The sequence below is a fragment of the Cygnus atratus genome, chromosome 8, assembly GCF_013377495.2.
Source record: "Cygnus atratus isolate AKBS03 ecotype Queensland, Australia chromosome 8, CAtr_DNAZoo_HiC_assembly, whole genome shotgun sequence".
NCBI lineage: Eukaryota > Metazoa > Chordata > Aves > Anseriformes > Anatidae > Cygnus > Cygnus atratus.
In genome coordinates, this window is record NC_066369.1 from 26701327 (window position 1) to 26723456 (window position 22130).

Genomic DNA, 22130 nt, shown 5'->3' on the forward strand with positions numbered 1-22130 from the left:
GCTGCGCCGTGAGGAGGAAGGGGTGGGAAGGGGGCGGTGGCGGTGGCGGTGTCACGCTTCGTCGCTCGGTTCAGCTGCCGCCGCTACCAGGGGCTCTGTGAGGGAAGCCGGGGCCCGTCCTGCCGCCAGGATGCAGCGCCGGGTGTTCGTGGTCGGCGTTGGCATGACCAAGGTACGGCGCTGCCCGACCGGTCCCGGCCCCAGCACCGGCACCGCACCGCGGGGCCTGGCTCGGCGGCGGCTCCCCCCTGCCTCAGGTTCCCTTCTGGAGCGTGTCTGAGGGGAGCCCGGAGCGGGTGCCCCTGGCGCCCTTCAAAGCCGAGCAGCTGCTTGAGGGGCTTTCCTAAAACCTAGCTCGGCGGGTGGAGCTGGACCGCTGGTATTTGCCGCGGTAGTCAGCAAAATTGACAGCTTTGAAACCTTTATTTTGTTGCTGTGCGGGTAGGAATGTTAGCGTGGAAGAGGAGGGTAAAACTTGTCAGACTGTATTACACCTGAAGCGTTTTATTATGAAGGCTTTTAGGATTGTAGCCTTTCTCTAGTGTTAAACCTAAGAGTGATGTGCTAAAACGATCATACCTCGCAGAACAAAGTGGTGCTGCGTATGCAGCTGTCAGGCACCCAGGCCATGCCCTTCGTTTTTGGAAATGAGTCACAGCAGTTAGGGGCATCTGAGGGGTTGTCAGTGCTCTTTTTTACCTCTTTGTTAGCTCCAGTAACATCATTGAAACAGGTCTTGTACAGACTTTACGAGTCACTGACTGACATTTCTCACGACCTTTGGCATGAAGGTTCTCTGCCTGAGTTAAGGAAAGGCAGCACAGCAGAAAGTATGGCTAAGTGTCCCCAGAGGCTGGGGAGGCAAGTGTAAGGAGACAGCATATTTTTATATGATGAGCGAACATCAAATAATTCGTAGAGCTGTAAGTAGATGATTTTTTTGAGCAGTGACACTTTTGTAAATGACATAAAAAAGAAAACAAATGTGTTGGTGGACTCCAGCCGTGAGGGGCAAAGTCCAACGTTCGAATTCGTAGCAAAGTGGAGTAAGGCTTGGAAGGGAGGCTTATGAGGAATTAAGTTCAGTGTAAAGAATAAGTATTGTGAGTAGGAGTAGAGCAAAATAAAGTGAATGGAAGTATTTATCAACGCTTTTGAGAAGATGAAGTCATGGGTTGTAATGCTTCAGTGAAGATGGCAGTTGTCCTCTGTCCCATCCACAGGCTTCGGCCAGCATTATTGTCCATCGACGTACAAGTCTGAATCTTCTTTAAGACTAAGCAAAAATGGTCTTCTGCTTCCATAAACTTGGACTATGATATTTTTTTTTACGTCACAGCAGGGTCTTGGCAGTCACACCTGGGGATTGTGCAGATTTTGTGGATGCACTTTTGGGTCACTTAAATTGTCTGCATTTTTTTTAATCTGTTCACAAACCTATTCCTGAGTTACCTATATAGCTTTTAAACATACCAACTTGAGCAAAGGATGTATTAAATTTCATTGTGATTTGTTCTGTGTTTTTTTTTTTCTTGTCAGTTTGCAAAGCCTAGTGAGAAGAGCCTTGATTACCCTGACCTGGCTAAGGAGGCAGGTAATTTAATAATAAAATAAAATAAACACAACACATTTGGTTTGACTGCTGGCGCATATTTTAAGTCTTAAAGTTAATCTTATTATTATACATAAGAAAGAACAACTGTTTAGTAAGTAGATACATACAAAAAGCAAATCTAAAACTGGTAATAAGGAACGCTGGCAAAATCTGTAACTGACCTCTTAAAATCACTGTCTTCCAGTATTAAAGTTAAAAGGATAGCTTAAGATTGAATTGGACACTTAAATCATTTCATATCTGTCTGTACTACTGAAATGTATTTTCGTTGGGACCAGATAAATACAGAATGGATTAGATAGCATTTTCTGGTAAAGGAGCTTGCTTGGAACTCAAAATACTGCAAGACTGTCCTAAAGAGAGTTAAGATGCAGGACTTTTTTAACCATTCACATGATACAGTAAGGTATTTTTACACCTCTGTTTTTTATGTAGATGCATGAATTGTGCATACTAGTCATAACAAGCAAGCCTAGTTTGTGGTAGCTGCTTTTTTTTTTCTTAACTCTTTTTTTTTTTTCTTCCCTTCCCAACTTCTAAACTTTTTTAGGGCAGAAGGCTTTAGCTGATGCTGGGATTCCCTATTCAGCAGTGAAGCAGGCATGTGTGGGTTATGTTTATGGTGAGTAACATCTTTTGGTTGGGATATGGCCTCTGTAAGACTTTGTTATCTACATCTGTGTGGATGAAGTACGGGGGATCCCATCACTTTCAAATAATAATATTTAATCACATGTCAATTTGTAGAACTGTCTGAAACATGAGTGTTGTTTTTTTTTCTAAATTATCATTATTTTTAATAAGCATAGATCTATGTCTGTTTATTTGTGGAATTTGCAGTCCTAGTTGCTGGTCATAAGAATTCCAAAAAACTGTCTTGCAAATATGTTTTATACAAGTAGCTCTATCCGCAAGGTCAGGTGGTATATTTATTCAACTGATGAAAAAATTACGTATTGTACTGTTCACGGCAATAGGCTTGAAAACTGTAATATAGTTTTAATTCTTATTTGAGCGTTGAGTCTGTACAGTAGAGTGGGTATGTTTGTTTATCCAGTGCTCGTGAGTTTAAGGGTTATTTTGGGGATCAGCTGTGTCATTGTACTTTCAGCCCAAGAGCATAGAAGACGATGGGGCTTAACTCTAAGTGATATAGCTAAGTTCTGCTCTGTGAGATTCATAACTGTTTTAATCCCAGGGATACATTAAAAACATAACCATGAGTTAATGTATCATGTTAGCCTGTTGAGAGTATATACATCAGTATGGCTACAAATTAATGCTTCACAGCTGATGTAGACAAAAGTGGGGTGTCCACATACCTATACAGGAGAGAGTTTTCCATTTATTTTCTTCCTGTTTCTCTGTTAATGGCTGTACTACGGTAACTGAAGTAGGGTTAATTAGTTGTGACACCTGCAGCAGCTTCTGAGTCATGCCTCTGCGACCCTTCTGTCCAGTCCCATTACTTTCAGTTGATTCACAATCAGTTTCTGCAGAAGCAGGACAAACTTCTGTTTTTAAGGTCTGATGATTTCCATCTTGTTTCTAAGGCTCTTGCACTGTGCATACTTAAGAAAGGCTCAAGATGACCGTTCAAAATTTCAAGTTTACAGTTTAACCAGTAGCATTGTATACATGTAGTGGGATTTCTTTTAGCTAATGAAGCTTGAGTATGTACCTTATTTTATGTTATGTCTCTGTATAAAGGTGACTCGACCTGTGGACAACGGGCCATCTACCACGCTTTGGGTTTAACTGGCATTCCTATCATTAATGTTCACAACAACTGTGCTACTGGATCTACGGCTTTGTTCATGGCCAGACAACTGGTAGAGGGAGGTGAGTTATTCTGCTCTAGAGCCCAGTAATTCATACTTTTTACTTATACAAATACAAGTTGTTCCTTCTGTTTCTGCAGTTCCTTTGTTGGTTTTAATACTTTCTTGCACTTAATTCCTTATTCTTCTATAACAAAACGTGCAGTAACATGTGGAGTGATTATTCTAGTACTTGTGACAGAGGCATAAGTGCTTGATCATTTAAGGTAACTGCTCTCAAACTGTGGAGAACTGTTCAAAAATAACCCCAAACCCTCTAGTGATCTCTTAATCTTCAGTATCAATGTTTTTGTATCAATGCCATTCCCACTCCAACTTGACTTGGTTTTAAAAATTAAGAAGGGAGAAAGAACAGCTGGTAGATGTTTATAGATATTTATTGTAATGAGATAACTGATAGTACATATTGTCATTTACATCTGAGTTGTGTTTCAAATAGCCAAAAATTTTTATTTTAAGGTTTGGCAGATTGTGTTCTGGCACTTGGCTTTGAGAAAATGGCAAAAGGATCCATTCCTGCAGGTGTAAGTGTCTGAAAACTTTATACATTTCACTGCATTAGTAGACGGAAAACACCTCTTAATTCTCTGTGACATCCTTATAAATATCAGCCACTTTAACATGTTCCTGTAGATAATTAGAAGAAACCTTTGTTTTTTTGAATCACAGAAACTTGTAATGAGTTTTATGACTGATTACAGCTCAGATATGCAAATTTTGTATGTTTTAGAACTAATTTTATGTAGTCTGTCAGGCTTTTAGTACTTTGTAAAGATATTTTTAAGTTGGGGTTAATAGGAAATAATGAAAATACCAGGTAGAATACTGAAGCGTTGAGCATTTGATGCATCTTTCTCAAAATGACAGAGCAAATTAAAGAAAGAATCCGAGACTTTTGGCTTGATGCTTACTCAGTTGACTAATTAACATGCTTTCTCCAAAACTTAGGGCTTCAGTAAACCTTTCTTTCTGTCTCTTCCTTGTTTTTATTGGAGAAGTATGGGGCTTGTGTTTTGCCTTATGGCAAGTCCATATCTCATTTAAGTACAGAACTATGAAATCCGATAATCTATGCAGACGTTTGGGTAAGAAATGTTAAATTAAACAACTAATTGAAATGAGTCAGAGTTAACTTTAACATGCTTTACAGTAGTTCATCTAAGCTTCGATTGAAAATGAAGTATTAATTTTATAATTTGGGATTATGTTAACTATAAGAGTTTTAAGTTGAGGTGAAAAATACCCAAAGTCCTCTTTTGAAAACAGTGATAGAAATCAGATAGTGGTGGTCCTTGCCACAAATCAGTGTCATGATGACAATGCTAATCGTTTTCTGCTTGTTTACTCTCACAGTTGGGATATCATGAAAGCTTCAAAACATATTGCTGAAGTGCAACATATAGTCCAGTGGAATTGTTAAAATATTAAAAAAAAAACACCTCTATTTTGCTTGAAATCCATGGCACTTTTGTGGGGATGTTGTAAACATGAGGAAATTATGACTTGCTTTTTAACTGTTTTTCTTCTTTTTAGTTTACGGACAGAACTAATCCACTGGACAAACATTTGGAAATCATGATAGATAAATATGGCTTAGCAAGTGCTCCAGTAGCACCTCAGATGTTTGCAAATGCTGGCAAAGAACATATGGAGAAATACGGTATTGACAAAATATATTTTTCCATTATCATCTTTTAATGAAGTGATTTAAAATTTTATTGCAATTTTATCACTACAATTTCATAAAAAAAAAGAGCATTCAGTGTTCTCTCTTTTACATGAGCGCTACAGCTGCATAGTTGTACTGGATGTAGGGTTGTCTGCAGAAAAGTAGGTGAGGGGTAGGCAAACAATACAATTGGGAAATAAAATTAAGCCTGTGATAGAGTGTCTGCTAGTTACCTTAATGGTATTGCTTGTGCTTCTGGAAGGTCTGTGCAGTATGATTGCATAACTTCCTGCATTCTGTCCTTCTGTCTTAGGATGGGTAGGTAGGCTTGTGACTGAATTTTGTTACAAAAACTTTTGAGTGTTTGATCAAATATATCGGATTAGGCCGTTTCCACTGTCGTTTCTTAACACTCTTACCAGGAAAGGGAATTGCCTCCCAGGTAGCATGCCCAGTCTGTTAAGTATGTTTAGGCTAGTTTATGGAAAAAAATTAGGAGTCCAATATTTCAACACAGCTGTTTTGTTCTGCTATGAAAATGAGTGTTCAAGTTCCAGCAATATAGTAATACCTCAAATAAAACGTGCTTATTTTCTCTATGTTAGGTTAGTGAGTGTTAAATATCCAAGTAGGATGTTCTGTTAGCTAAAACTTAATCAGTATTAGTAGTCTTTATCTAGTTTTTACACCTTGTTGAGTTTTAAAGAAAGTTTCAATACACTGAGTCTCTTGTAAAAATGCTTGTGAAGGTCAAATTCTTACGACACTAATACAATATTTAAAAAGTTATGATAGCACTGTGTGTGTAAACCAGGTATTTCAACACAGCTTGCTTTCTCCTTCCAGGGACAAATCCAGAATACTTTGCAAAAATTGCATGGAAGAATCATAGTCATTCAACCAACAACCCGTGAGTAAAGTACTCCACCTCAATATTAAGCATATGTTGCTGCTACAAAATTCATGTAAAATTGGATATTATTTTAGAAATACCTAGCTGAATATATTCTTTATTATAGAACGGGAATTATACCCAGAATAAAGTCTTTATCCTATATCTTGTATTTAGCAAAAACAGCTGTACAGTTGCCTGATGATATATTAATAAGGGTTATACTGAAACTAAAAATAGCATCTTTTTTTTTTTTGTAGGTATTCCCAGTTCCAAGAGGAGTATACGTTAGATGAAGTTCTGAATTCTCGCAAAATTTTTGATTACTTGACTGTCTTACAGTGTTGGTAAGGAGAGGACTTAGCATTGTGAAATAAATCTTAATATTCTGACAAATGCACACCTTTTTAAGTAAGTTTGTTTACTTCTAAATCAAAAGTTACAGATCATTTTAAATATTTTCTACTTTTTAGATGTCATAGTGTTCAAATGTTGTATAAATATTACTGAAGTAGCATTAAAAATGGAACGTTTACTGCAAACACTCCTGAAATTCATAGTTTCAGTGGCATCAGCCAAAATATTTTTCTTTGTTTTCAAATGTACTTGTATGGAAGACTGACATTAATAATTTAGAATGATGACATTATTTTCCTTTCAATTAGTCCAACAACAAATGGTGCTGCAGCTGCAATTCTGGCTAATGAGGAGTTTGTGAAAGAGCATAATTTACAGTCTCAAGCTGTGGAAATTCTAGCCCAGGTGATGGTTACTGATTATCCAAGCACATTTGAAGAGAAGAGTTGTTTGAAGATGGTAGGTATACAATCCTATATTCTGTGATGTTTAGAATTTTCTTTTTAGTACCTGAGAGTCCTAATGATCCTGTATACATTTCCATGTCAGTAAGCAAACAAGTTATAATTGATGTAAAAAGACTCATTTGGACAGGTGGAGTGGACAAACAGTACAGTTATGGAATAGCAGTAAGAAATCTATATGTATTTAAAATCTAGTTTAAAATTATTTAGAGGCTACCTATTAACAGTTTGAACAGAAGGAAATGTAGTTTGTCTCATGTGAACCTATTTTACTTATGTCTGTGCTGTATTGGAGCTGAAATAACATGTCATGTATAGTCACAATTATTTAAGCAGAATGACTTGAACTGCAAAATTTAAATCCCACAGCAAACTGACCAAAATAATTGGATGTAAGTCAAACCATTAGAATACCCACTTGAGACAAAGTCATGCAAAGGAGCAATTTGGCTAGTAAGCAAGGTTGAGAAAATAAACGAAATGCCCGCAGAAAAGTTTCTGCACACCACCAACTCATTTAGAATGTGTTATTTCTTTCTATATAGTTCCTACTATACGGAAATTAAAGGCTATGATATAAGATCCATTAAAGCACATTAGAATGCCATCTGTGACAGGTTATTTTCACTTACAGGATAAATAGAGGCACATAAAAAATTAAGCATAGAAATGAAATCAATTACTTCTTTAATGATACTTTAACTTATGATTTCTTCTGCTTGCAGGTTGGTTATGATATGACTAAAAAAGCTGCAGAAAAATGTTTTGAAAAAGCAGGAGTACAACCTACTGATGTTGATGTGATTGAACTCCATGACTGTTTCTCAGTTAATGAGCTCATTACCTATGAAGCTCTTGGACTCTGTCCAGAAGGTAATAGCATCAGTGAAGATCATTGTTTTAATAAAATGGACAGTGTTAAAAATATCTTTTTAGCCTCTCCCTATAATTAGAACTTTGAGTTGTACACTAGACATCTTATATATTTGAATATCTTACTGCTAACTTCCTAAGAGGAAAAAGCAAGCTAGCAATGTAGTAACATAAAGAAGACCAATAAACTGTAGAGTTCATTTAACAAATTACTGTGATTTCTAGAGAAGTACACAAGGCAGATTAAAGTGTTGGACAGCTGTACAAAATCATATGGCTAGCTTGTGCAAGAGTGGCTCTTCTAAGCAAGCAGGACAAGGAGATTAAGAACTCTAATCTTTCTCAGAATTACAACCTTTTTCAGGGATATGTTCTTATTTACCCTGAGATTTCCACCCATCTTTGTATTTCCTTTTGAGGAAGATTAAAAATAAACAAGAATTACCTATAGAGAGCCTAAACAAGTTACCTGACTTTGTCTTTTAAAAATCTTGAAAACATCTTTGTCTTTGAAAATACAGAGAGTTGTTGGCAGAGGTTCTAAAATGAACTATATAACAATGTTCTTCTGTCTAAATTAGTGTAATGGAAATTAATTTTATGCATATAAGTCAAACTAATGAAGTTTTCAGTTTAAGAGGTTTTGATTTCAAATAATGCATTGCACTGCCACCTCAGTATTTACTCAAATGCCAAATTATTCATGTGTTGCATAGATGATAATCTGATGCAGTCTTTCTTCAATTTGTTTTAAAGCGATTTAAGAAAATATCATATACTGTCACTAGATGGTGTGTTGCATTAAGTCTGAGCACTCTCAATGAAAGAACTTAGATCTTCAGGAAAGTTTCTTTTATGTGTTTGTAAGTCTTCTAATGCTTGCCCTTGGATGCTTACTCTTTACTGCCTTCTTTGCTGTATTTTTATGGTATCTTCAGTAATATGGAAAATTACTGACATTATTAAATACACTTTAAGCATTTTAGCTTAATTCCTTTAATCAAAGATGCAGTATAATTCTAATGGTTCTTGTCTATTTGACTGATGAGTATTGTGTATGGTAAATTGGTAACTATTTAATAGTGCAATTCTCTCCAACTTTCAGTATGTCTGACCTCAAAGTGTGTGAAACTTACCTTGGAAGGACAGACTAATTAGACTTAGAGATTAATGGAATGGTATAAATTACATTGTGGATTTAGATGTGCAAGACTAACCTGACATTCTCATTTAAGGGCAGAAGTATGTTGTAAATACAGGAAATGCAGCAGTTTGTTTGTTGTTTAGTTTTGCTTTTTTTTAAGACTTTGACATTAATCAAGTAGGTTGAAGAAGCTGGTACAAGAATAAAAGACCAAGGAACTAGTTAAGGGGAGAACTTTCTGCTGAAGGATTGGGAACTAATAGGCTGGATGCTAAGTAATTCTAAGTATTACTCATATGAGTGATTATTTGGTGATTATTTTGTTTGGTATATTAATGTTTTAATGCAGCTCAAGATACAGTTAGCTTTCATTGTGGCAAGGGCACGTTGTTGGGTCATGTTCAGCATTGTGCCCAGCAGGACACTTGTGTGACAAAGTTGTCACTTCGCTCCCTGCTTGTGCCTGGCTGTATTGTTCCTCCAGCAGATACTAGGGTAGTAGAGGTCCCCCAAGAGGCTCAGAGCCTAGAAACATAAGGTTGCTCCTGTCAGTCTGTAGCAGGCCTCATTTTCTTGTTCTCCCTGATCAGGCAACCTATGTCAGACACCCACTATCTTACCCTTTTATATGTTAAGGTATGTTAAGCTGAGGTAGAGGAAGAAAGAACAAAGAACTAAAGTTAGTAAACCAAAATACAAACTTGCTATAAAATTAATTTAATTTGAAAAGTATCCCTACTTTATTTTTTTTCCCCTTAACCAAAATCTAAGAAACAAAAAGTACTTAGAGCAGTGCTCCCAGGACAGCATTCCACTAGGATCATTGACCACTTCAAATTTGCGTTATATCTTCATATGATGTAGTTGCCTTTGGTATTAATGGGGTTGGACATTGCCCAAGAAATTACTGCTAGACCCATGGTCTAGCTTAGTTTATTTCTGAGGGCCATGAACAGTTAGGTGTCATGTTTGCTTAACTGAGAATTCAAGGGGCAGGTTGGCAGGAAGTGGCTTAATCCAAATACGGGTGATTTGCAAATTAAAATGTAGCACTTAATGTTTTGTGAAGTGGGATGGTACCCAGACGAATCTTTGTAAGCATGAGCTCTCCAGTGTTGATGATAATCTTGCAAGTAATCTCTGTTGGAGATAAATCAAAACTATATTAACAGCAGTTGCAAATTACAATTAGCATTTCTTTTACAAAAAACGTAATGGTCATTGTAGTTTCATTAATAAAGCAATGAATAGCTTCATTGTGTTGATTCTATCATACTACTGTGTAACAGTAAAACAGTTGAACTGCTAATTAAAAAAAGCCATCAGATACTAGCCATTTTAATTCTTTTCCACATTACTGTGGAATCCTCATGCTTTCTCCAGTAGTGTCAACAAGTCTCGTTAATGTTTGGCAAATTTCAGTCTACCCTTTGTAAAATCTGTGGTATCTGTACTTCCTATTGACTGACAGAAAGTATTTGCAGCATCTTTGCTTAGTGCCAGTAGAATTGAAAAACAATTTTTATAAAATAATGAACATTTTTCTTTTATAAATACTGTTTCTTCCTTTTAAAAATACGGTTCTCTAGGAAAAGCATGTGAACTGATTGACAGAGGAGACAATACTTACGGAGGAAAATGGGTTGTTAATCCTAGTGGTGGCTTGATTTCAAAGGGACATCCACTTGGTGCTACAGGTAATGCAAAAATACTTCATTTAGTCATGCCATTAAGATATGAGATACTGTTCTTGACCAGGCAGATGGTTCCCACTTGTATTTGTATGAAAGAAATGAGGACTTGATGAGATTAGGAGGAGCTCTGGAGTTGATTCTCATTTGTGACTAATGCAAGCATTAGGGCAGGTTGACCATGCGGGGTTGCGCAAACCAAAAGACTTGGAGTGTGAATTAGATCATTAATACTTGCGTAATTTGATAGAGCTGTTTTTCTGTTGATATTAAAGCAACCTACAAAACAGCTTTTTTTTCTCTAAATAATTGCTTAATGGTACAACTTCTGATGATTGTAGTTTCAATAACTATTTTCATATGTAGTCATCCTTTAAAATTCAGATTTTGGAGATAGTTATCACGTTTGAATAGCTTGTACCATTGTTAGCTGTAATAAAGCTATTTCTGTGAAGTCTTGGATGTCAAAATATTTATCTGATGTTATTACAACAGAAGTTCACTGTTAGTCTCTGTTTCCCAGCAACATAAGTTTTCCTTTTTTTTTTTTTTTTTTTTTTGCTATCTATGCTTTTTTAAGCTGTCTGTGCTTGCTTCCATGAAATGCCTCTTGAATAACGTTTGGATTTGTGAGGATAATTCACCTTCTTTGCTTGCAAATGATTAGATGGCAGAAAGCTGGAGAAGAAACCTTAAAAACAACAAACCTTGGCCTAAATAGCTGTAATATCTAGATAATCCCTAGTTAATTTGGGGGGGAGTATTAGGAAATGTTGGAAGAAGAATATACCCATGTTCTCATTTAACTGGAATCTGTAACTAGATATAAGAATTCCATTCCTAGGTATGTGTTAATTTTTTGTCATTTCTACCATGATAAATGTAGAGGCAATTACTGGTATTTGTGCTTCTCTCTATTTCAATGGATTGAGGGGGAAAGCCATTAAAATGCAGAAAATTACATGTCTACAGGCAGTCAGCTTAATGTCACTATAAATCAGTCTTGAGGATAGCTATATGCTAATCAGAGGTCATACAAGTCATCTTAATTTTCCAAACCACTCCAGGGCAGGATGTCCCATGGTACACGTTCTCTCCTTGAAGCTAAGAGTGCGTGTATGGAACCTGCTAACTCTCATAAATGACTGGAATTATAAAACTTCGTAGTCATCCCTTCCATAATGTTTAACTTGGCAATGTGTAAAATTCAGTGCATAAAATGCAGGTTCTGCCTGTCTTGCCCAAAGGACTATGTAGTTGCCTATGGGAAGGGACAGGGTTCTGTGGATGCTAAGGGGGAAGAAATGTGAACTGGATGAGAATTGCAGAAATGGCTGATGGAATGGTAGAGGGAAGCAAAAGGTAAATGTAACCTTGAAATCAAGACTAGTGAAAAGGAATTCATGTTTGTTTTCAGCCTCCCCAAATAATCTTTCTAGTTAGCTGAGCTCTAAAGACTTCACGTTCTCAAATCATACTGCATGTATTCATTTAATATCTTATTAGGGAAGGAAGTTCATGGAGCATACCAGTTAGTGTTACTTCCTTACATTAATGAGCTTGGTCCAGCAGTAATTTTAATCACAATTGTGTATTCTAAGATTCTTTCTTCTGTTGTAGTATAGTGCTAACTTGTTATGGGCATTTTTAATAGTAGGCATTTGTAGTGCGGGAGGAAAAAAAAAAGGTTTTCAGAAGATCTTGTCACATTTTTTTTTGTTAGATTTAGCACATGAATTCAAATTTCTACTCCGAGATGCATGCCACGATGGCGAGGCGAGCTCAATGCATGCTTCTGAGGTACTTGGGGTAGATATTAGAGCATTGCTGTAACGATGTAGTAGCAGATGTATCTGCCTTGAAATAGGTATGGCTGTCACGCGTTTATTTCTTGGAGATTGAAAAGTCAGTGCTGAGTTGTGCTTGATAATTATTTTTAAGACAGCTCACACTGACAGCCCAGAAGATACTCCTGTGAGGGATGGAGGTCAGGTAGAGGAGTGAGAGGCGCGTAGCCTGAACGTTACACTGGAGCCCACCCAGCTGCATTGCTCGTGTGCGTGTGCGTGTAAACAGCACTTTTCTCCACAGCACCGCCGGAGCCGCACTGAGGCGGGCAGCGCTCCCCTCAGGGGCCGCTCCCCGCCGGGAAGATGGCGGCGGGGCGGTGACGCGCTCTGTGCTCCATCTTTCAGGCCTGGCGCAGTGCGCCGAACTCTGCTGGCAGCTGCGCGGCCTGGCCGGCAGGAGGCAGGTGCCGGGGGCGAAGGTGGCGCTGCAGCACAACCTGGGCCTGGGCGGCGCGGCGGTGGTCACGCTGTACGGCATGGGCTTCCCCCCGGCCCGCAGGTGAGACCCGGCCCCGGCGCCCTGCACCGCCCCGGGGAAGGGGGGGACAAGCGAGACCCGGCCGAGCTGCGGGGGTCGGGGCTGGCCTCGGAACCGAGGCCTCCGTGGGGGTGTAAGGCAGCGTCGCCTTTCTGTCCCGAGGTCTCCAAATGTTCGCGTATCCACCCCAGATTTGTTTAAGGGTTATCGTTGCTCTCCCCGTAAGGAAGAGCTGTGAAGGAAAGCTGTTCCTTCACAGGAAGAGCTGGAGCTGTTAGGGACCCGCAGCGCCGCAGCTGTAGGCAGAGGTTGTGAGTTAGTGCCTGACAGACAGTGCGCAGGGTGAGCTTCGTGGGCTAAAAAGAGCAAAATGTCCCATTTCTGGCCTGCATGATTTTCTCTGCCTTAAATTTAAGGACAAATCTAATGTTCGGAGGAAAAAATAAAAAACGAAAATAACCCCCAAACCACCCTTCTAAGAACGAAACAGGATTTGAAGGAATTAATTGAATTTAGGGCCTTGTCAAAAAAAAAAAAAGTGCAGCATCTGTCAGAATAGAGTGATCCAATTCTTTCACTGCTGAAATTGTTACTGGTCTGACTTCATGACGAATTGGGTCTTCCCTGTAGGTGTTACACAGGGTATTCTAAGTACCTGTTAAAATTCAGGCATATTATTCTTCTACTTCCGGCAAAAGTATTTTTATTTGCAATTATAGCCTGCTTCAGAGGGAGAGGAGAACGCTGCTATGAAGCTCTCTCACAATCTGCTCTAATTGTATGCTAAGATGGGCAGGAATTGAGAGAAAATACAAAATTTTATAAATATACCAACATTTTATGAGAGACTTTTTTAACATAGAGTTTCCTTTGCATTTTCACTGTGCACATTGTTTAGAAAAATGGAGCTACTATTTGTGGATATTTTGTTTGGGTTTTTAAAGCTTAATACCAATATTTTACACTTTTTCTAAAAAACAGTGAGTGGTAAAATGTGTCATGGTGGGCTTCCAGAAAAAAATATTCCCCTCCCAACTCATGTTTTTAATGTCTGTTTTAGCTGGATAGTTCCTGGGATGTGACAATGTAGTCTGTGGAGTAGGTGACAAGAGCAGCAATTGAACTTTGAGGGACTGCATCAAGTAGCTTTTTGTAGTGTAGTGTCAGAAGCTCTAATCCTGACACTTCCTTAGTCTGCAAGAGGATAGGCCATGTGAGAAAATGTGTGTGATAGGGGAAAACTTGCGTTTGCTCATGGGGTCTTTTCAAACATGCTCACAAAATGTGAGTGGGTGTTGGTATACGGTTTGAAGCCAGAAGGGAGATGTTGTAGTTAGTACACTTTTTTCCATTGCATTGAGCTTTATCATTTAAAAAAAAAAAACGAAAAACTTTTACAGAACAGGGAATCTGTTGCTATATGTACACCATTAACCTTGAGATACTGAAAGTAGTAGCGCCTTCCTGTCAGTCAGGAAAAGCTTTGCGTGTATAGATGATGTTTCTCTTGAAGAAATTGTGTTACATACTACAGGTTACTTGACCTTCATCAGTATTGAGAATTTTCTTAACTCTTCAGTGCAGAGAAATCTTAGCAAAAATAATGTCTCTTACATTATGAGGCTTAAAAATCTTCAGTTCTCCCAAAGGCTTTGTATGCGGGAAATACCCGGCACAGGGAGTTGCACTAATGTACAAAAGACTTTGGAATGAAACAGTGCAGCTGATCTGTTCATACCCCAATTATGTAACTGAATGTTGGGCATTGCGTAAGTAAGGGTAAGGTGGTGGCATTTTATGGTTATGAGGATATTTCATACAATTTTTTTCTACAACAGTGCTTACAGACCTAATCATTAGATTGAGATCTAGCGTGTAATTAGTGGCTTTAGTAGGAGTTGCCAAGAATTTATATCACGGTAAATGATAGCAGAACTTGATTCATTTTGGATCAGGTCTTAAAATTTAAATCTGCTTTTTTGTTGATACCTTCCAGTTTTACATCCCGTTACTACAACCTTAGTTTATTAGCAAAATTGTGCATTGTCCTCAAATGACACAGTGCCTACTATTGCTGACACCTACAAGGATACTTCACTCTTAGTACCACACAGATAAGTGCTAGCAACATTTCATAAGTGATTTTGTCACTTTAACCTTTTTTTTTTAATAAGACTTTGAAATAATTTGACCAAAAGTAGTTACTAAGTAAGATGTCAGAAAGGAGGACCACTTCAGGAAATATGACAGCTAAACTTCTGGATGCATTTCTTAAAGGACTTTGTGTTGTCAAAAAAAAAAAATAGTTCTTGAGATGTTGCATATGCTGTTTCTGTCTTCACACACAGCGTGGCAATGGAGTTGGCTGATAGTTGAAGTGATTGTAACGCAGACTGTCTAGCCCATCAGAAAGTAAGCTTCGCTTAGATAAGATGTAGTTTCTCTGTATTGCTTGAACTGTTGCAGTGTGGCTGTTCACAGTGGTGTTAGGCCTATTCACAGTAATTTGAAGGTGTTGAAAATATGATTAAAGATACATAAATCTTTTTTTTTTTTTTTGCATTTCAGCACTGGTCGTGTTGCAGCTGTGCCTCTCAGTGCAGCTGTTGATGGATTTAAGTCACATTTGGTCTTCAAAGAGATTGAAAAGAAGCTCGAAGAGGTATTTGACTACTACTTTTACCTGTAATACCTTTTTAATTTATGACAGAACATGTGCAAAACCTGAAGGAAATACAGTAGCATAAGTCACTTTCTTAGTACTTCATGTTGAAACGAATAGTACAACTTTAATCTTCACTGTCCAAAATCTTTATCTTCTGTACCATGATTATAAAGGATTTCTTTCAGACAGCTCCTAACTATATAAGAGTATTTCAGCGAAGGCACGTTTAGGTCATGCGAAGAGCTTGCTAACTAACACAAGTTTGGTGTCTCTTGCTTGCTTTGTAAGTGTGATTAAAAGAAGAGATTGCATTTTGTGAGACCTACAGCAAGACAAGACTGTTAAGACGTTTGTTTGTTTGTTTGACAGATTTTAATAGAGATGGATAATACGTGTTTTTTTTTCCTTAAATGTTCAAATGAAGCCTAGTAGAGGGAAACAAGTATTTTTTTTAAAGTATTCTCTGTTTCTATTTTTTAAATTCCTTTGAAGAAAATGAATAATGCGCACATTACGTGGTCATTACAGGAAGGAGAGCAATTTGTCAAGAAAATTGGTGGTGTCTTTGCCTTCAAAATAAAAGATGGTCCTGGTGGAAAAGAAGCAACTTGGGTAGTAGACGTGAAAAATGGAAAAGGCTCTGTGGCAGTTAATTCAGGTCAGTGCTATTTTATTATATCACTGCAGAAAACACATGAAATGAATGTAAAGATTATCAATTCATACTCTGCTAAAGCTGTAGTGACCTTGAACAAAACTGGGGTTAGAGCTACCTTAATTTTAAAGTTTTCTTATTTCCAATACTTCTAATCCATGACCTTTAAGATAAAGATTTAAATCTGTTCTACTGTGAATTCTGTTTGGTTAGTTGCGTATTTTCTTAGAGGCTCCAGACAGATGTGTCACATGACTCCTGCAAGAACTAGAATACAAAACGAAAACTTTTTTTTTGTTTCTCATAAAATTTGGGCCAGAAATGTGATTTGTACCTGTTTTTTTCAGGTGCTTTGTTGGAGACTCCCGTAGGTGGTAGGCTGGTCTATCTAGTCCAGTTACTTCTCTTCAGCAGCTAGTTAAGCAATAAAATGGCGGATTTCAATACTGCACTAGCTGACATAAACTTCAAGTTCCATCTTAAAAAAGGCAGACATAAATAAAACCCAAGGACTGGTGGGTTTCCATTAAAAGTATTGGGAACAGATGATTTGAACGCTTGCCGTGAAAGTGTCTTGTTTAATACCTGCATCCTATTAATAAACTGTAAATAAAAAGACAAAGACAACAGTTTGTCCTCAGAATCTTACATATCTATGAACCTTCATCATAAAGCTTATAAAGCTTTTAATTAAAAATGTGGGAAAAGCTGGGTGCGGATTTTAGCCCGTTGTTACATGTATTAATACTTACATCTGAGCTTCTAAAATATCTTTTCAAGCTCATTTCTGGTAAGAAGATGCCAGAAGCTTCTGGATTTGAATTAGTTCCGATGCAATTGTCTAGAATGCACATTCCCACTGAAGGACAGGGCAGGAAATGCATGAAATGTCAGTGATAAATATCGTCACTGTGTGTCACAGGGGAAAACACATTTATTCTGAGATGATCTTAATGCTAGAAAAATTAAGCTTGATAAAACTTAAGATGACTGTGAACACCTGTAATTAACATTATCTGATTACAAGATTTTTATTTTTTATTTGTAATGAATAAACTCGCTTAGCACCTTTCAGAAAGGTCCATCTTTCTTCAGTGTTGGGATGGTCTGTGCTGCAAGGTGCCACAGGTGTCTGTTGGCTAGTAGATGACCTCTTCCTGATACTTTTTAATGGCCCTTACCTGTAGGTACTTGATATACCATAGTGCTGAACCGTAGCATCAACAGATTGTTCAGGGAGTTGTAGTTTGTGTTACTGTTTCTCAGTTTGAATCTTCATTGTCAACTCTGTCTTACAGATAAGAAGGCAGATTGTACAATTACAATGGCTGACGCTGATCTATTAGCTCTGATGACTGGCAAAATGAATCCTCAGACAGTAAGTATAGTAAAGATGAGGGGATAATAGTACTGATATTTTGGGGGCTTTTTTGAGTATATTTAAGTTTAATTTTTTAAAAATAAATCCGCTCTTCCAAAACTGCCATGGCTAATACGAAAAAGGGAAAGTTCTTGACTCTCTGAATAAATCAGTCTTTGCTTCTCTCGATAAACCTGACTGCAGCAGTTTCTACTCTTCTGAACAAGTATTGTCTCAGACATCCTTCGCGTAATCCAGAAGCGGATATAATAGTGCTTGCTTTGCACAGAAAGGGGGAAGCTAGTGTTTGCAGTGTGACTTCAGAAAGGAGGAATGTCAGCCCTCTGTTTGGACCGCTGTCTGATAATGCAAGAAAAATGCCATTACCAAATTTATTCTCTTCAGGTATCACAAACATAAACTTTCTAAAGTTATTATTTGACCTTTCAGTGTCAGAAGATAGAATTGTACAATAAGGTGAGATGTCTGCTACAACTGTTAGAATTATAATACTGCAGGCCAAGACCTGCACATATATAATAGCCTATAAGATTGGGGAGGGGGATTTTTGGGGTAACATGTTCTGTTGCATTTCATAGAATTTTATTTTTTTTTAGGCTTTCTTTCAAGGTAAATTGAAGGTTTCTGGGAACATGGGCATGGCGATGAAACTTCAGAACCTACAACTTCAGCCAGGCAAAGCTAAACTTTGAACTTGCTAAAGTAAACAGTCAGTACTTGATACTCTTGACAACAGATTAGAATGAAACTAGACATTGACAATATGGCAAAGGCTGGGCTTGATTGGACCTCTCTCACCTAAATTCTTTGGTTAGAGACCTTAATTCTCTTAATCAATTCCGTCAGTTTGTATATGGCAAAGATTTTTAGGCTAAGCTTGAGGCACTAACTCTTGCAAATGGTATATGGTGGGTATCATGGAAACAACGTTTTTGTTTTAATCTGTAAAAAAATTTTTATAAAAACTTAGAGTTGAATGAGGCTGCTTATTGTTGTTCAGGTTAGTTGGGAAGAGAGTGAGGAAGGTTACAGATAGTTTGACAAATCAATTAAAGTTGCATTTTAAAAAGACTAATAGCAGGTCATGCAAATGCTTTCAGACTCACATTCTAACAAATTTGCTGCTGCTTAAATTAAAATGGCCTTATAAAGGGGATCTCCAACAACATTTTTTTAGAATAGGCTTTATGAATTTGCTATAAAATACTTTTCTTATTATGACTTTGGAATTAAAACAAAACTACCCAAAATTAGGTAGCAACTAGAATGTTGCTTTGAGATTCATAGCATTTGATTATACTTAGCCCTGAGTAAAGATACGGTTTGCTAGGAGAGCAGAGAGGGAATGTAACCAATATTTACCTGTTTTCTCCTGGGAAAATCTGGTGTTGATCATTATGAATTTCTTATCAGTAATGTAAAAGCTTTAACTTTTGTTTTGGGAAAATGTATTCTGGTTGGAAGTTTAATCGAAAATTAAATATACTTTTCCTGTTCTCCTGTGTATCTCTTCCTTGGATTTATAAACAGATGTCATGTTCATATATTGAGTATTTGGTGCGGATCATTGCTAAGGGCTCCCATAGTTATTTTTTTTTCCTTCCTCGGCTACTCTCCATAGATACTCCCTAAACTGTAAACTGTCCATTATGTACACCTCACATACGTGGGACAGGACTGAGGAACTTTTACTTCCCTCATAATAAAAATGAGATGACTCAGGCCAGTCTTTCTGCTTATCTGGTGTGGATGCTTAACAGTCAGATTGCTGAACAGTAAGAATGGCTATACCGAATCAGACCAAAATCCATCTAGCCCATTATATTTTCTGCCTGTTGACGCCTTGGAAAGAACATTAAGACGGCCTAAACATCTCTACCCAGAATACACTGCTCACTGCCAGTGATATTTTTTTTTCGGCTCACAGATCTGAGCTGGAAGTGGTGTGTCAGTATGTAAAGTCCTTGGTGGATAGCTCTTTCGTTGATTCATCCAGTCTCTTAAAGTCCTTGACAGCTTCTTAGCATGTGTCAAGAATTTCCGTAGCTTGCCTACAGGTTATTCCAAGTCAAATTTATTTATTTATTTACCTTTCACATTGTGGTTTTATTTTACAACTCTTAAGTGGTTGGTTTTTTTGTTGTTGTTGTTTTCCCGGAAGAAACAGTGAACAACTTCATGACACTCCTGGTTTTTAGCCTTGCCCTATCCCTTTCAGGCTTCACAGCTTAAAGAAGATAAAAGTCTATTTAACTGTGCCTCGTGGAGAGCCCCTTGTAAACTTTTGGCCACCCATGTATCCTTTCCGTACATCACATTCTAATTGTCTCATGTTAAAAAGCTTTCAAGATGCAAGAGCAGTGATGCTTTTTCTCCTTTTATGTTTCTTCCCTAATTCTTGTCATTTGCTTTTTTGACCACTACTAGTTTTTGAGCTTTTTTATAGATCCTTCCTTTATAACTAAGGTCTCTCATTTTCTTCATTGCTTACTTCTGCACTGTGAAGCTGGGACTTTTTTTTTTTCATTCCATGTGCATTGCTTTATTTATCCTGAATTTCAACTTCTTTTTTTTTTTTCTGTCAGTGTACAGACCTGCCTGGAGCTCTCGTACTTGTTCCTTAACATATGGATGAATCAGCTTGTATCACCTCACTACTCATCTCCTTTTCCAAGGCATTAGCTCGGTACTGAATAGGACAGATGTGTCCTTTCTCCACAGAAAACTTTAAAGTCAGGTCATGTGAATCAGGTTTCCTGTTGCACGCTTCTTTATTGACTTACCTAAAGGATTGTAGTAGGCAGGAGGAGTCAAGCCTCAAACAAACTCTCCACAACATAACATTTGTTAAAGCAACCACTACTGTTCCTACATTTTAGCCATTTAGCTCGTAGGCTAAAATGAAGAGGCATTGCAGGATTGCAGTGCTATTGCCATACTGAAAACAATTTGTTCCTCTGTGCAGAGTTGAATATACAGCCTTTCATCAGCAAGATTTGCCTTCCTTTTGACGTCTGTTCAGCTTGCACTGTTACGCAAGCTAAGAACCAACTTTTACAACAATTCTGAGCACAGACATGACTTGTGTTTAATTAATAAAGCTATCTCAACTATTCTGTTTAAGAAACTGCTTCTCCGTGCAAAACACTGAAGTGAATATCATGGTAAAAAAAAAGTATTATATTATTCAAAATAAGTTGCCTTTTAAGTGTTTCTTATTTTATATTGCATATTGTTTATGATTCTTGGCGAATCATCTTTCATCTGTTTGAGCTGATCAAAGCTAGTAAATACCTAATGCTGTGGTTTATGATGCTATACAGACAAACAATTTTACAGAAGGATTTCTATGAGTTCCTGATGGTCTAGCTCCCTTTGTAATGGGATGAGAGCAAATTCACCTGCAAGTTGTGATAGCTTTTTTAGGGGGAGGGGAGAGGCAGTGCAGAAGTAACTTTGGAGTTTATTTGCTACCAAGAGAAAGAACATGCAAGTCCGAGATCCTGACCTTCAGAGAAATCTGTAGGTTTGTACAGGCTCAGGATCTTCAGGTTTGATCACTTGCAGATACAAGGTTTTTATAACAAAAGGTGCATAAATTAGCGTTGTGTTTAGTTCACTTATCAATATTAGCTAGATGGACTAATGCAGAGGTGAGCACAGCCTACTTTCTCTGCTTGGGAGTAAGATTCTGTATTTCTCTTTCTGTACTTACTTAATATTAATACTTAATACTTAAAAGAGCAAGGGGACGGAGGCCTATATTTACCTGATTAAGTAGTTAATGTCTCATTTAGACACACCTTGTATTACTCCTTCACTTTCAGCACCTTCTTTTTATAACTTTTATAACTTGTCTAACTTTTATAACTTGTATTTTCCATAGAATCATAGAATAGCTTGGGTTTTAAGGGACCTTAAAGATCACCCAGTTCCAAGCCCCTGCCATGGGCAGGGACACCACCCACTGTATCAGGTTGCCCAGGGTCTCGTCCAGCCTGGCCTTGTACACTTCAGGGACGGGGCATCCACAACCTCTCTGTGCAGCCCTCGAGTCAAGCATTTCCTCCTAACATCTAACCTAAATCTCCCCTCTTTTAGTTTAAAACCATTCTCCCTTGTCCTGTCATTATCTGACTGAGCAAGAAGTTGCTCTCTATTTTTTTTTATAAGCCCCCTTTAAGTATTGAAAAGCTGCAATAAGGTCACCCTGGAGCCTTCCCTTCTCCAGGCTGAAGATCTCCAGCTCTCTCAGCCTTTCTTCAGAGGAGAGGTTATTTTCAGTATGCTCTAATGTGTTTTCTAGTTCTCTTTGTGTGTGTTTCTTTTCTAAAAATCTCATATCCCTTATTTATATTCTGCAGTCTTAGAATCTGATTACTTTGAATAAAAATTTTTCAAGTGAATGGAAATTGTTTGCCCTGTTTATAATGACAAGGAAGTAGGCACAGCCCTGTGATACAGAGCAACTTTTGACATTTCTTTAAATTGTTACTTTACTTATTTGTTGTCTAACTCAGATAAGGCTTTACCTAAGTTTGTACCAATATAGAAA

At 37.7% G+C, this 22130-nt stretch overlaps 1 protein-coding gene across 2 annotated transcripts; it reads left to right on the forward strand.

The window, feature by feature from the left end:
* Positions 1-10: 10 nt before the first annotated feature.
* SCP2 (sterol carrier protein 2) lies at positions 11-20688 on the forward strand. Of its 2 annotated transcripts, none has more exons than XM_035537646.2 (16): positions 11-172; positions 1540-1594; positions 2166-2237; positions 3326-3457; positions 3916-3980; positions 4990-5116; positions 5972-6035; positions 6278-6364; positions 6683-6833; positions 7564-7711; positions 10445-10552; positions 12742-12895; positions 15443-15536; positions 16068-16197; positions 17493-17572; positions 18172-19071. In XM_035537646.2, the coding sequence occupies exons 1-16, from the start codon at positions 131-133 to the stop codon at positions 18265-18267; spliced, it is 1605 nt and encodes a 534-aa protein (XP_035393539.1). In that variant the 5' UTR covers positions 11-130; the 3' UTR covers positions 18268-19071. The 2 variants fall into 2 exon arrangements, with proteins under 2 accessions (XP_035393539.1, XP_035393540.1); XM_035537647.2 differs by lacking the exon at positions 18172-19071 and adding an exon at positions 20161-20688 and having other exon boundaries at positions 22-172.
* Positions 20689-22130: the final 1442 nt, after the last annotated feature.